A 14,748-nucleotide genomic window follows, 5' to 3' on the forward strand; every position below is an offset into this window, starting at 1 on the left:
GTCAGGGAGGTGACCAAGAACTCGATGGTCACTCTGACAGAGCTCCAGAGTTCCTCTGTGGAAATGGAAGAACCTTCCAGAAGGACAACCATCTCTGCAGCACTCCACCAATCAGGCCTTTGTGGTAGAGTGGCCAGATGGAAGCCACACCTCAGTAATAGGCACATCACAGGTTTTTTGGAGTTCTCTATTCTGACGAAACCAAGATGGAACTCTTTGGCCTGAATGCCGAGCGTCGCGTCTGGAGGAAACCAGGCACCACCATCTCCTGACCAATACCATCCCTACGGTGAAGCATGGTGATGGCAGCTTCATGCTGTGGGGATGTTTTTCAGAGGCAGGGACTGGGGGACTAGTCAGGATCGAGGGAAAGATTAACAGGGCCAAGTACAGAGAGATCCTTGATGAAAACCTGCCCCAGAGGGCTCAGGACCTCAGACTGGGGCGAAGGTTCACCTTCCAACAGGACAATGACCCAAAGCACACATCCAAGACAATGCAGGAGTAGCTTCGGGACAATAGCCCAGACTTAAACCTGATCGAACATCTCTGGAGAGACCTGAAAATAGCTGTGCAGTGTCACTCCCCATCCAACCTGACAGAGCTTGAGAGGATCTGCAGAGAAGAATGGGAGAAAGTCGCTTAATTTATAAATGTGCACAAATTTCTAAAAACCTGTTTTTGCTTTGTCATTATGGGGTATTGTGTGTAGATTGATCAGGAAAAAATCTATTTAATACATTTTAGAATAAGGCTGTAACATAACAAAACGTGTAAAAAGTCAAGGGGTCTGAATACTTTCTGAATGCAGTGTAAAACCCTCTGACTCTGAAACATTAGTATTTCGTCAACGTGTACGAAAAGACATTGTGTGTAGAGTAAGTTTTATGTTTAGTTAAGAGTGTGTCCAGAAAGAAAGTCATGCAAGTTGGGATTTCAATCAGTTTTTGCAGGGCTCTATGCTGACCTTTTATTTTACAAGGAGCAAGTGTGCGCCTAAGTTGAAAAATGTAGGCCCGTACAATGAAATTTAAGAGCACAATTAAAAATATTTGAGATATTAAAGCTATAATCCTTACTTTTTCTAGGCACACTGCGAGTAAAATTGTCGAGTCCTGTTTTGTAATGTTGAAATCCCAGAGTTTGGCAGGGGAGAGAGGCGGGCATGCAGGAAAGGTGTGGAGGGTTGTGAGGCCACTCACTGGCACTGCCAGAGTAAGGAATCCCTGGCTCAGCTTCACTCAAATCACCCGGGTTGCCCTGGTGATGGAAGGATGTCATAGAATGTACCATGCTATAATGCCCATTGGCCACCTCTCTGACTTACTCCACATCATTGGTTCCTTTCCCTCCCTGCCCCCACCCTCTTCCAGCTCCTATGACAGATCACTCTTTGAGGATTTACTGCATCATTATGACAAGCTCTATCTTTCTTTGGTCTTTCACAGAGAAAAACATGGCATCTAATCAAAGTATGAGCCAAAATGACAAAAAAGGCAGCCATTTTGAGGCTATCATTTCTGTCTGTCATTGTTGATAAACACAGGCCAAACAGCTAGGAGAAACACACTGTTCCAGACCATTGGCTTCCTCCAGTCCACCTCCCATCCTCTGATTTAGAAGATGCTGTCATCGGGAAGAGCAAAGAACGGTCGGGTGTGGCGTCTGCATGGTCCTAAGGGGCTCCGACTCATATCCCTCAGCAGTGCCTGCATGTCTCCCAGCGTCCCACTACAGTGGTTGCAGCAACGCTCAGCTGCAGACAGCAACGTCTCTGACCGAGAGCCTCCACAGGTTACAGAGAGAACAGGGCTGATGACGTCCCACAGGAACACACTCAGAAGCCCTTACAATCGAACTGTCTTCAGATGATTTTAGACTGAGACTACCGTCTAAAATTGCCCTACGCCATTTCAGTAGTATAGGTACTGGTAAGGCCCTGAGTTTTCCCTGACCATGTGACCTGACCAAGAACAACTCATGGCGCTAACCCTAACTACAGGATCTCATTATGGACCACTTGTAAGTTGCAAGTCCTGTTTGATCATGATCAGTGGAGCGCACAGAAAACAAGATCATTTCATCTCTCTGAGAGGCACATTTCTGAACCATATCTCGAGAGGCAATACCATCCCCCTATCTTCTCTTCCTGAATTTCTGTCACTTTCACGGCATGCATGTAACAGCTCTGAAAGGCTGTGGCCTGTTTTCTGTGAAGTAATCAAGTTCCACAAAAAGGGTCGACTGCAGGGGAAACAGAGTGATGTCAGAGTGATATGTAAAAATGGAGAGAATGAGGAAGAGAGAGGAACATGGAGAGCGAGGCAATGCCATGGTAACAGAATGACGCTGAGACTTAAAACAATGTATCATCAAATGTATGCCAAACAAAAACCATTGATCGCAAAGCTAACAAACTCTATGCACAAGGACAACTTTCAACAATTTCCAACGAAAATTGTACAAAAACACATTTACACAGAAAAAAAATAAACGCGACATGCACCTTTCATTTTCTCATAATTACAGTGGAGCCCAGAGATGGGGCCCGTCTCTAATTGCTTATAGGAATCTATTATTACTGCCCTATCGCCATGATTAACGAGGATGTACACACACACACACACACACACACACACACACACCTCATCGTGTGTGAAGAAGGTGATGATGACAGCGCCTTTCAACACCCTGGTGAGGTGCAACACTTCACACTATAAAAGGTAGTGTCACCTCGGTCAGCTCGCATTAACTGGTCTACTACGGAACCCCCTGTAGCAATACACCACTCACTGCATCTTGTTTGACCTCAGAACTCACATTAGCCACCCCCTGCTAATGCTTAGGCTTTAGCTCAGAGTGTTAACACAATAGTGTGCAAACAACCCGGGTTTAAACCCAGTCTGTCATACCTAAATGATTAAATTTGGCATGCACAACAACATTTTGTCATTGCATTAGGCATCGGAGACACTACAGAATACTGATTACGTTCCAAGTAAAAGGGCTATCAATTCATAAGCCCTGAAAATGACCATACATTCACTGCACTGTAGAATTAAGTCGAGTATTCGTACAATGTTTGACAAATGGGGTTCATTAACTTTTAACTGAATGGTCCAGCAGTCAGGGAGGAGGAAAAACAGATTAACGTAATTTATGGAGTACTCCCCTTATGGAGTAATTTGTCCTAACCCGAAAACATGTAGAAAGACACTCTCATTAAGACCCAGCAGTTGGGTGGCGGTGGTCTTCAAACCAAGACCAAGTTAATGGTATTGAGGGTTGACAGGCTCAAGAAAACAATGCCTCTTATATGTATACAAGGACACAGTAGTGCTTGCCACATGGGGACATCCATGCAGTGGTAAAATAAGTCAGGGATTGACAGTGAATCCCAGAGTGGATTTAGAATCCCTGGTGAATTCTATACCCTGACAGACACAGACAAGTGCCACATGCCTGCCCTTGTATCCGCATTGATGAAACGCTGAAAAAAAGCTAAGAAAACACTCAAACTCTGAGATGAACCACAATCGTTGCCCCTGGTGAGACATTAACTGGTTAGATAGCACATGTACAGAGCATTGTCACAGACACATAGGCTTACTGCAGTGGTCACCAACCTTATCAAGCCAAAGATCACATCCCAAGTCCAAATGTAAACCAAGATCTACAACTTGCAAATAATGATGACAAAACAAGGCCACAATGTAGATCCACTTTGACATTCTTTATTTTGTTACCTGTCAGTCACAAGCAAAGTATTCATTTAATTACACAAATAAGAAGTAAGTAATCAGAAGTGCAACTATCATTCAACATTTTATAACAGTCATATTACATTTTTCAATATTTCCACAGGTCTATTACTCATTCACCATTCATATATAACCTCAATAATCAGTCAATTACAGGCCTAGGCCAATCATGTATATTTTCACTTTCCCTTTTTAAACATCATACTTCAAGACACTTCAAAATGACAATACTCAAGTAAGTGCAACTAGCATTCAAAATATGACGACAACAGTCACATCATTCAATTGTTCAAAAATATTTTCACACAAATCACAGCCCTACCACCATTCTTTACCTCAATAATCAGTCAATTACAGGCCTAAGCCAATCATGTACAGTACTGTCTCAGTTTCCCTTTTTAAACAGCATACAACACAGATCACATCCTTTTGTAAACAATACAGCCTACAACACATTTCAAACTGGCAACACTCACTCCCCCTGATGACTGTGGATGAGATCACCTCCCCACACACATACATTCAATGTGATGGCTGTGATTGCACACTATCAGCAAAGTGCTCTGTAGTCTGGCTCATAGTTTGACACAGCAAGTCTAACACTGTCTGTAAGATGTCTATTAGTTAGGCAAGACCTGTTCTGTGACTTTATTATTTTCATCTGTGAAAAGGCCATCTCACAGAGATATGTTGATCCAAAGTAGGCCCCCCTTTTTGCGAACGCTACAGCCGGGTGACAAATCAGGCAAATCCTTTTGTCCTTAACTACGGTGAACAGAAAATCGTGTTCCCATTCTACATGAAAATGATACGTTTTTTGCTTTTTCCGTTGTGCCTCCTCCGCCATCGTTTCGTTAGATTGCGTATCGTTAGCTTGATAGCTCGTGAGCGTTACAACAAGTGCCTGAGCTAGTTAAGGAGTCAGCGACATAATTTGTCAGACGTTAAACCTAGAAACTGTATTTGATTGGCCAGATATACCCCTCTCCCGCCCCTCACTACACACAGGGCTCAAACATGGCGCATTTCATTTGAAATGACATTTATAAATAATAATAAATACATTAAAACATTTAGACGTTCATGATTTTTTTTCTCTGATTCTGAAAACTCCTCGCGATCGACTTTGAATGCTTCCAAGATTGACTTGTCGACCGCGATCAACGGGTTGGTGACTCCTTGCTTACTGTAAGTACAGCAGCTCGAGGGAGAAACTCTGGATCTGTCTTCAATGAGACTTCAGGGATCCTGGGGATTCCACATGCAATGTTTGGCAGCCATGTCCCACCATTCTCTTCCCTGTCTTGTGGGACACTGGTACTGCCTGCTACCTCAGGGTATGCAATGTCACCTATCCTCACACAAGGCCTTGAACAGGGTTTACCATCCCCAGTATGGCACTCGAACCTCCACAGCCAAGGTCCAAAGAAGTATAGTTTGTTGTTTGTCATTGAACAAACCCGTTCATCAATCAAATAATGGTTCCAGGCACGGTTATACATCATTCCACGAGATGGATACCCCAAAATAATGAAGACATTAGTGGCGTGCCTGCTTTTTCCCTGAGAATAACATGCAATTTACGCCAATGTCTTCAATCATCAGCCATAACAGGGCAGAATGACAGTCAGTCAGTAATGGTAAGGCCAGAAATGCAATGTATGAAGGCAAATAATGCCCCTTGGGTCTGATAGTCGAAACAAATCATAAAGTGAGAAAAAAAATACAATTTCTCACTGTTGCTGAGGATTAGGAACCCATTTTCTGACATCCTCATTTCCTGGAAAACAGGGAATGGGGATAACATAACAGTTTCCCCCATTTCCTTTTGCTGATTTATCAGTGCCCACATTCTTTCACTTCCGCTGCTGACCCAGCAGCATGGCCGAAAGTTCCAAAACGCACATTTATTTTTCACGTTTTTGAAATGAAAACATCCTTTCTTAAAGAGATGCCGCCACTTCCCTCTAACATAAGTTTCCCCCAATCAAGACCTGACCTCTCACAGAAAGTCCAATCAACACAAAAACGGCGAATGAGAAGATAAAAAAAACAAACAGCCAGAGGAATTAAAGCAGTTGTCTTTGTGACTCGCCTGTTGCCTCCCTCACCACAGCCCAGACAGTCACACATTTTCACACAGACACACATTTGTATACAACACTGTTACACAGGACCACGCTAAAATAGTACAACATATCATTGAGAAAGCCTTTGCGGTAATGCATCTTCTTCCCATAGCTTACTGAGTGAGCCAGTGTAAGCCAGGCAGCTGCCAAGGTCATAGAGACATCCCCATTTACATGGATGTCCAGCAGTCAGGAGCCCTGCTGGTGCCTCCACCCTCTAAATATGACTAATTGCCCCTACAGTTCTGCTTCTTAGGATACAGGTTAGAACTCATTAGCGGGGTGTTACGCCTCAGTGGGCTAGTGCTCCATGCATCAGCTTCAGCTCTCAAAGTAGACAGGTACACACGCACACTTGTGCATGCATGGAGACACACGCGCACACACACAGCTGGATGGGACAACATGTTGATGCTGTCGCTAAGAGTGTGGTGATTTAAACACACCACGCCTGGCCGCACCCACAGGGCAGAGGTACATGCACGCTTTGACTCTCTTACAAAGTTACTAAATGAGATACTAAATGAGATCGCAACACTTGAATTAACAGGTGTGCCTTGTTAAAAGTGAATTTGTGGAATTCCTTTCCTTCTTAATGCGTTTGAGCCAATCAGTTGTGTTGTGACAAGGTAGGGGTGGTATACAGAAGATAGCCCTATTTGGTCAAAGACCAAGTCGATATTATGGCAAGAACAGCTCAAATAAGCAAAGAGAAATGACAGTCCATCATTACTTTAAGACATGAAGGTCAGTCAATCTGGAAAATTTCAATAACTTTGAAAGTTTCTTCAAGTGCAGTCGTAAAAACCATCAAGAGCTATGATGAAACTGGCTCTCATGCGGACCGCCACGGGAAAGGAAAACCCAGAGTTACCTCTGCTGCAGAAATTGCAGCCCAAATAAATGCTTCAGAGTTCAAGTAACAGACACATCTAAACATCAACTGTTCAGAGGAGACTGCGTGAATCAGGCCTTCATGGTCGAATTGCTGAAAATAAACCACTACTAAAGGACACCAATAAGAAGAAGAGACTTGCTTGGGCCAAGAAACACGAGCAATGTACATTAGACCGGTGGAAATCTGTCCTTTGGTCTGGAGTCCAAATTTGAGATTTTTTGTTCCAACCGCCGTGTCTTTGTGAGACGCAGAGTAGGTGAACAGATGATCTCTGCATGTGTGGTTCCCACCGCAAAGCATGGAGGAGGTGTGATGGTGTGGGGGTGCTTTGCTGGTGACACTGTCTGTCATTTATTTAGAATTAAAGGCCACTTAACCAGCATGGCTACCACAGCATTCTGCTGCGATACGCCATCCCATCTGGTTTGTGCTTAGTGGCACTAACATTTGTTTTTCAACAGGACAATGTCCCAAAACACACCTCCAGGCTGTGTAAGGGCTACTTGACCAAGAAGGAGAGTGATGGAGTGCTGCATCAGATGACCTGGCCTCCACAATCACCCAACCTCAACCCAATTGAGATGGTTTGGGATGAGTTGGACTGCAAAGTGAAGGAAACGCAGCCAACAAGTGCTCAGCATATGTGGGAACTCCTTCAAGACTGTTGGAAAAGCATTCCAGGTGAAGCTGGTTAAGAGAATGCCAAGAGTGTGCAAAGCTGTCATCAAGGCAAAGGGTGGCTACTTTGAAGGATCTAAAATATAATATATTCGTTGGTTACTACATGATTCCATATGTGTTATTTAATCGTTTTGATGTCTTCACTATTATTCTACAATGTAGAAAATAGTAAAAATAAACAAAAACCCTTGAATGACTAGGTGTGTCCAAACTTTTGACTGGTACTGTAGCTCCAGATTGCATTCAATGGTCACAAAGGAATCCTCCCAAGGCTTTTTAATAGTGACTCATCCTTTCTAAATGCCCGGATGATAGTGGTTGGAGAATATGGTCTAAGACTCCTCCTTAATTCCAGTACTGACTTACAACCAGGTAGTCTAGCAGTTATGCAGGTTGGACCAGTAACCAAAGGTTCAAATCCTATAGCCGGCAAGGTGGAAAAATCTGCTGTTCTGCCCTTGAGCAAGACAGTTAACCCCCAACAACTATCACGTTTTAAGGTATAACCCAAGTGCAGACAGTGTTGAAGAAACAAATGTTTATTCATTAAGCAGGGGCAGGCAAACGATAGGTCAAGGCAGGCAGGGGTCAATAATCCAGAGGGGGTGAAAGGCACCAGAACAGCAGGCGGGCTCAGGTCAGGTCAGGCAGAGGTCGGTAATCCATAGCAGAGGCAAAGGTACAGGACAGCAGGCAAGCGCAGGGTCAGGGCAGGCACGCAAGGTCAGAACCGGGAAACTAGAAAACAGGGACTATATCAAGGTAAACCGTTGGTAGGTTTGAATGAACAAAACTAACTCGCACAGACAGACAGAAAACACAGGTATTAGTACCCAGGGGATAATGGGGAAGATGGGCGACACCTGGAGGGGGTGGAGACAAGCACAAAGACAGGTGAAGCAGATCAGGGCGTGACAACAACTGCTCCCCGGGTGCCGATGATGTTGATCAAGCCAGCCCCCCCGCACAGAAGATGCATTTCGGGTTGAATGCATTCAGTTGTGCAACTGACTAGGTATCCCCTTTTCCCTTAAACTGCTTCCATCACAGTTTCCTATTACCTCTGCCTGCCAAGTCCACTCTGTTGAGAGGTTATACCTTTTGCATTGATCAGCATCTGTATCAGTGTCTGACTAACTGACTCAGCGAAGCCTTAAAGAGCAAGTCAGCAGGCTCTGCTATAAGGATGTTATGACATAGAATATCCTGTAGGTGTGCCAGCGTCATCCGTTAACAATGTCTCAGACTCAGGCAAGAAAAACAAAGTGGTTGTAACATACTTATACCACCGCGGGGCTGTATCAGAGTCAACACTGACAATACGGAAGTCATTAACCTGAGAACGAAAACGAGTTCATCTGGTTGTGGTGCATACATCATTGTCTTTGTGTTTGATCTGACTAGGAGGTCCTGTTTGCCAATACCTGAAGAATAATGAGTCGAGTCGAAACAAACACAACATTGATTGTGCATTGGGTTATGCATCAGTGACAGAGAAAAGCTCTTCAGTCATGCGACAAAGACACAATGTTGATATGACTTTGACTTTTATACTAAACAAAAATATAAAACACAACATGCAACAATTTCAAAATTTTTACTGAGTTTCATATAGTTCATATAATGAAATCCGTCAATTGAAATAAATTCATTAGGCCCTAATCTATGGATTTCACATGACTGGATGGATTTCACATCTGTTGATCACAGATACCTTAAAAAAAGAAGGTAGGGGCATGGATCAGAAAACCAGTCAGTATCTGGTGCCTCATGCAGCGTGACACATCTCCTTCTCATAGAGTTGACCAGGCTGTTGATTTTGGCCTGTGGATAGTTGTCCCACTTCTCTTCAATGGCTGTGCGAAGTTGCTAGATATTGGCGGGAACTGGAACACGCTGTCATACACGTCGATCCAGAGCATCTCAAACATGCTCAATGGATGGCATGTCTGGTGAGTATGCAGGCCATGGAAGAACTGGGACATTTTCAGCTTCCAGGAATTGTGTACAGATCCTTGCAACATGGGGCCGTGCATTATCATGCTGAAACATGAGGTAATGGTCGGCGGATGAATGGCACGAAATGGGCCTCCTGATCTCGTCTCGGTATTTCTGAACATTCAAATTGCCATCAATAAAATGCAATTGTGTTCATTGACGGTAGCTTATGCCTGCCAATACCCTAATCCCACCGCCAACATGGGACACTCTGTTCACAACGTTGACATCAGCAAACCGCTAGCCCACACAACGCTATACACATGGTTTGCGGTTGTGAGGCCGGTTGGACGTACTGCCAAATTCTCTAAAACAACGGTGGAGGCGGTTTATGGTATAGAAATGACCATTCAACTTTCTGATAAGAGCTTTGGTGGACATTCCTGCAGTCAGCATGCAAATTGCACGCTCCCTCAAAAGTTGAAACATCTGTGGCATTGTGTTGTGTGACAAAACTGTCATCCCTGTGGCTCAGTTGGTAGAGCATGGTGTTTGCAACGCCAGCATGGTGTGTGCAACGCCAGGGTTGTGGGTTTGAAAAAAAAAAAATAATAAATAAATAAATGCATGAAATGAAATGTATGCATTCACTACTGTAAGTCGCTCTGGATAAGAGCGTCTGCTAAATGACTAAAATGTAAAATGTAAAACTGCACATTTTAGAGTGGCCTTTTATTAGCCCTGGCGCAAAGTGCACCTGTGTAATGATTATGCTGTTTAATCAGCTTCTTGAAATGCCACACCTGTCAAGTGGATGGATTATCTTGGCAAAGGAGAAATGCTCACTAACAGGGATGTAAACAAATTTGTGCACAAAATATAAGAGAAATAAGCTTTTTGTGTGCATGTAAAATTTCTGGCATCTTTAATTTCAGATCATGAAACATGGGACCTACACCTTACATGTTATGTTTATATTTTTGGTTAGTGTAGTTACCTTATAAGGTTTTGGTGGGTCCCATTCTCTCTTACTGTATCTCTGTCTGTCACAACCCAATTTGGCCTCACTAATACCACTACCCCAGAGACATAAAAACCACTAGTGCTCTTGGCACTGCTGTTGCCATAGTAACAGAGACACACAGATCTTGGATTTCATTTCACTGAATAGGGGGCACATTCTTGCCCCCATAAATATTCAAATTAGGAGAAAACACCAGTTCAGACTATCTGATATTGCAGGCCTTCCTTCAAGACATAGTAGACAGAACAGGCAAATGGCATGCAACCTGTGTCTACATTCTACAGTGAGCCTTATGTTTTCAAATGCTATGCAATTTGTACATGTATTTTCTATTGTTGGATTGCACTCTTGAATGTGGTGAATAAATGCGGTTAATACCCAGAAATTGTGGTACAACATAGTTTCAACATCAATGACTCTTCCTTTGATTAGCGAATAGGCTACATGAGATTTTGTTTGGACTTTACCTTTAAATTGCATACGGTATGCATTATGCTATTCCATTACAGTAAAGCATTGAATAATTTGCTTTTGCGATGTCCAGGTGTCCAACATCAGTTTGGAATAGTACCCAAGCAGAGAATGCCTCGCATTCGCGTCGTGTCATATTCGCACACTCCCCGATTGTGCGCGCGAACCATGGTCAACTGCGCGACCACCGTTATATCAATTTAGGCCTTATAAAGAAAACTTATAAAACCATCAGTGGTGCATACAGATGTCATCTGCAATATGAAAATGCAAACTTCACGTAAGATTCAATCATTTTCGACCGAGAAGTCGGATGGAGCATATAAAGGCAGCCTTTTCTGCCTCATCGAAATACGTCCAAGATTGCACAACTAAATGGGTCTCTTAATAAATGTGCCCTTACCTGCCCACTGTTTGGTTGGCGAGCTGTCGCATTCTATTGAATTGCTTCTTCATCTTCTATTTTTCTGCGTTAACACCGATGGATAGAGCGACTCCACATATCTCATTGACAAACAGTCCGGTTCTCCAACGAGAATTACAAGACGTAAGATTCCTTTTAACAATCCGTTTTTATCATAGCCATAAGGAACGCATCGCAAATAAAGAGTAATAGGGGAGACAATTTCAACTAATTTTATGGTCCCTGTCACGCAGTCCACTGCTCAGAGATGCTGGACCAATTTCTCCGGGCAGAGTGACAGCTCACGACACGACGCTGCGCACTAGCGCAGTATGGGGAATGTAGTTTCACCGACCAAACGTTGAACCTACAAAGAGACCATCATGAATTCTACATGATACAGTGTTTAAAACAAGGTGAATACACTTTTTTCTCAACCTGACAAAAGATCGAGCTAACACCCTTGTTCAGTTTCAAACCAATTCCATTGCTCTATAGGTAGGTTACATTGAAAAACAAGAATTGAGTGTGCATTCACTGTTCGTATGGGCCAAGGTCTACTTGCAGACCCCAAGTACCAAAATGTACTTTTTGCATTTCAGTATAGACTTTTAATCTACTTACAATATTAGGTGAAATATGCATCTAATACAGCATGTCAGATAATGTCTGAGGAACCTGGTTTGATACCTGGTCAGTCACACACAGACCCTGGCACATGTCCCTAAAATGTCCTTATGTTGAACAATTTGGTTTGCTGATAGTACAATAAAGCAGTCAGATGGCCTACCTAAACTAGTTATACTGCAGAAAAAAAGTATTCTGTGGTTTACTAAGGAAAACAGCATCATCTTGTGGCTATTAAAGCAAAGTACCACACAGATTGTTTACTCATTGAATTGGCATAATTAGTGCTTAGCATTGGCTGCAAAAGTCAGTGATAGCTTTTTACAGCAACACATACACTTTCTGTTCTCAAGGAAAAATATCCGAAGGAATATGCTGTCATCGAAGACAAAAATTACTTTGGGTGCTATGCAGTTATTTATTATTAGACTACCATATCTGGGAACTTCCCAAGTATATGCATTGTAATGCAAAACATTACTACACTGAGAACATGCGTTTAAAGTGATAATACTGTGACTTGTCAAACAACACATAATTTATTTATTAAATTAATGAGAATATCATACCGATACAAGGGATGTTGTGTTTTCTTACCCTAGAAATCTTGATGTTGGTTTTGATTTAATCTGATCTGATGGGTCTTCCAACATTTAAACTCAGTTTCACAATTCCTGACATTTAATCCTAGTAAAAATTCCCTGTCTTAGGTCAGTTAGGATCACCACTTTATTTTAAGAATGTGAAATGTCAGAATAATAGTGGAGAGAATTATTTATTTCAGCTTTTATTTCTTTCATCACATACCCAGTGGGTCAGAAGTTTACATACACTCAATTAGTATTTGGTATCATTGCCTTTAAATTGTTTAACTTGGGTCAAACGTTTCATGTAGCCTTCCACTATAAGTTGGGTGCATTTTGGCCCCTTCCTCCTGACAGAGCTGATGTAACTGAGTCAGGTTTGTAGGACTCCTTGCTCGCACACACTTTTTCAATTCTGCCCATACATTTTCTATAGGCTTGAGGTCAGGGCTTTGTGATGGCCGCCCCAATACTTTGACTTTGTTGTCCTTAAGCCATTTTGCCACAACTTTGGAAGTATGCTTGGGGTCATTGTCCATTTGGAAGACCATTTTGCCACCGAGCTTTAACTTCCTGACTGATGTCTTGAGATGTTGCTTCAATATATCCACATAAATTTTCCTACCTCATGATGCCATCTATTTTGTGAAGTGCACCAGTCCCTCCTGCAGAAATGCAACCCCACAACATGATGCTGCCACCCCCGTGCTTCACGGTTGGGATGGTGTTCTTCAGCTTGCAAGCATCCCCCTTTTTCCTCTAAACATAATGATGGTCATTATGGCCAAACAGTTCTATTTTTGTTTCATCAGACCAGAGGACATTTCTCCAAAAAGCACGATCTTTGTCCCCGTGTGCAGTTGCAAGCCGTAGTCTGGCTTTTTTTATGGCGGTTTTTGAGCAGTGGCTTCTTCCTTGTGGAGTGGCCTTTCAGGTTATGTTGATATAGGACTCTTTTACTGTGGATATTGATATTTTTGTACCCGTTTCCTCCAGTATCTTCACAAGGTCCTTTGCTGTTGTTCTGGGATTGATTTGCACTTTTCGCACCAAAGTACGTTCATCTCTAGGAGACAGAACGCGTCTCCTTCCTGAGCGGTATGACGGCTGCGTGGTCCCATGGTGTTTATACTTGCGTACTATTGTTTGTACAGATGAACGTGGTACCTTCAGGATAAACCAGACTTGTGGAAGTCTACAATTTTTGTTCTGAGGTCTTGGCTGATTTCTTTTGATTTTCCCATGATGTCAAGCAAACAGGCACTGAGTTTGAAAGTAGGCCTTGAAATACATCTACAGGTACCCTGCCAATTGACTCAAATGATGTCAATTAGCCTATCAGAAGCTTCTAAAGCCATGACATCATTTTCTGGAATTTCCCAAGCTGTTTAAAGGTACAGTCAACTTAGTGTATGTAAACTTCTGACCAACTGGAATTGTGATACAGTGAATTATAAGTGAAATAATCTGTCTGTAAACAATTGTTGGAAAAATTACTTGTGTCATGCACAAAGTAGATGTCCTAACCGACTTGGCAAAACTATAGTTTGTTCACAAGAAATTTGAGGAGTGGTTAAAAAAACGAGTTTTAATGACTCCAACCTAAGTGTATGTAAACTTCCGACTTCAACTGTATATAGCCTCCTTACTGTTATTTTATTGTGCTGCTATTTTACTTTTAGTTTATTTAGCTTACTTTTTTACACGGTAAGGTTGTGTTCAGCGCATGTGACAAATGACATTTGATTTGACTTGGATGATCACAGTGTCTTGTATCTATCCTTGCGTTGAAAAACGATTGGGTTGTTTTCACTTCTGCTAGGCTCAGAGCTTTTATAGCGCGTACAACTTCCGATCCCCTCCGTTTGTGGATCTGGAGGCCTCTTCATAGATTTACCAGGCTCAAACAAATACAGTTTAGCACAAAGGCATTTCACTTGCTGTAAAGTCTGGGATGTGTTCCGAAGGACAGATTCCAGGTGAAGCCATTTTGAAAGATTGAAGTATCTGAAATTGATTTTGGGCTGCATGTTAGTCATTTTACAAACAGTTGGTAATGGACTTTCAGATTTTGTTGTGGGGTACAACAATTAACATTAAGCGGAAATGAATTATAAATATGACCATGTTTGCAGCAGAGGGCAACATTACGCAGTGGCTTGTTTGAAAGTTTAAAAAGGCCCGCGCATGCGCCATCAATTACCTATATTAAACTACAGTACGATAGGTGGC

General features: G+C 42.5%; 1 protein-coding gene across 4 annotated transcripts in view; it reads right to left on the minus strand.

Annotated features, from left to right (window-relative positions):
- The window catches only part of LOC106589273 (rho GTPase-activating protein 44-like), a 134,676-nt gene extending 122,103 nt beyond the window's left edge, over window positions 1-12,573 (minus strand). For 2 of the 4 annotated variants that reach the window (XM_045710245.1, XM_014179021.2), the window contains exon 1: window positions 11,306-12,566. In XM_045710245.1, coding sequence (XP_045566201.1) covers window positions 11,306-11,358 — 53 coding nt within the window. In that variant the 5' untranslated portion in view covers window positions 11,359-12,566. Of the gene's footprint in view, window positions 1-11,305 lie in introns of all 4 variants that reach the window. The other 2 variants (XM_045710246.1, XM_045710247.1) reach the window with 2 other exon arrangements.
- Window positions 12,574-14,748: the final 2,175 nt, after the last annotated feature.

Source organism: Salmo salar, chromosome ssa28 (genome assembly GCF_905237065.1).
Source record: "Salmo salar chromosome ssa28, Ssal_v3.1, whole genome shotgun sequence".
NCBI lineage: Eukaryota > Metazoa > Chordata > Actinopteri > Salmoniformes > Salmonidae > Salmo > Salmo salar.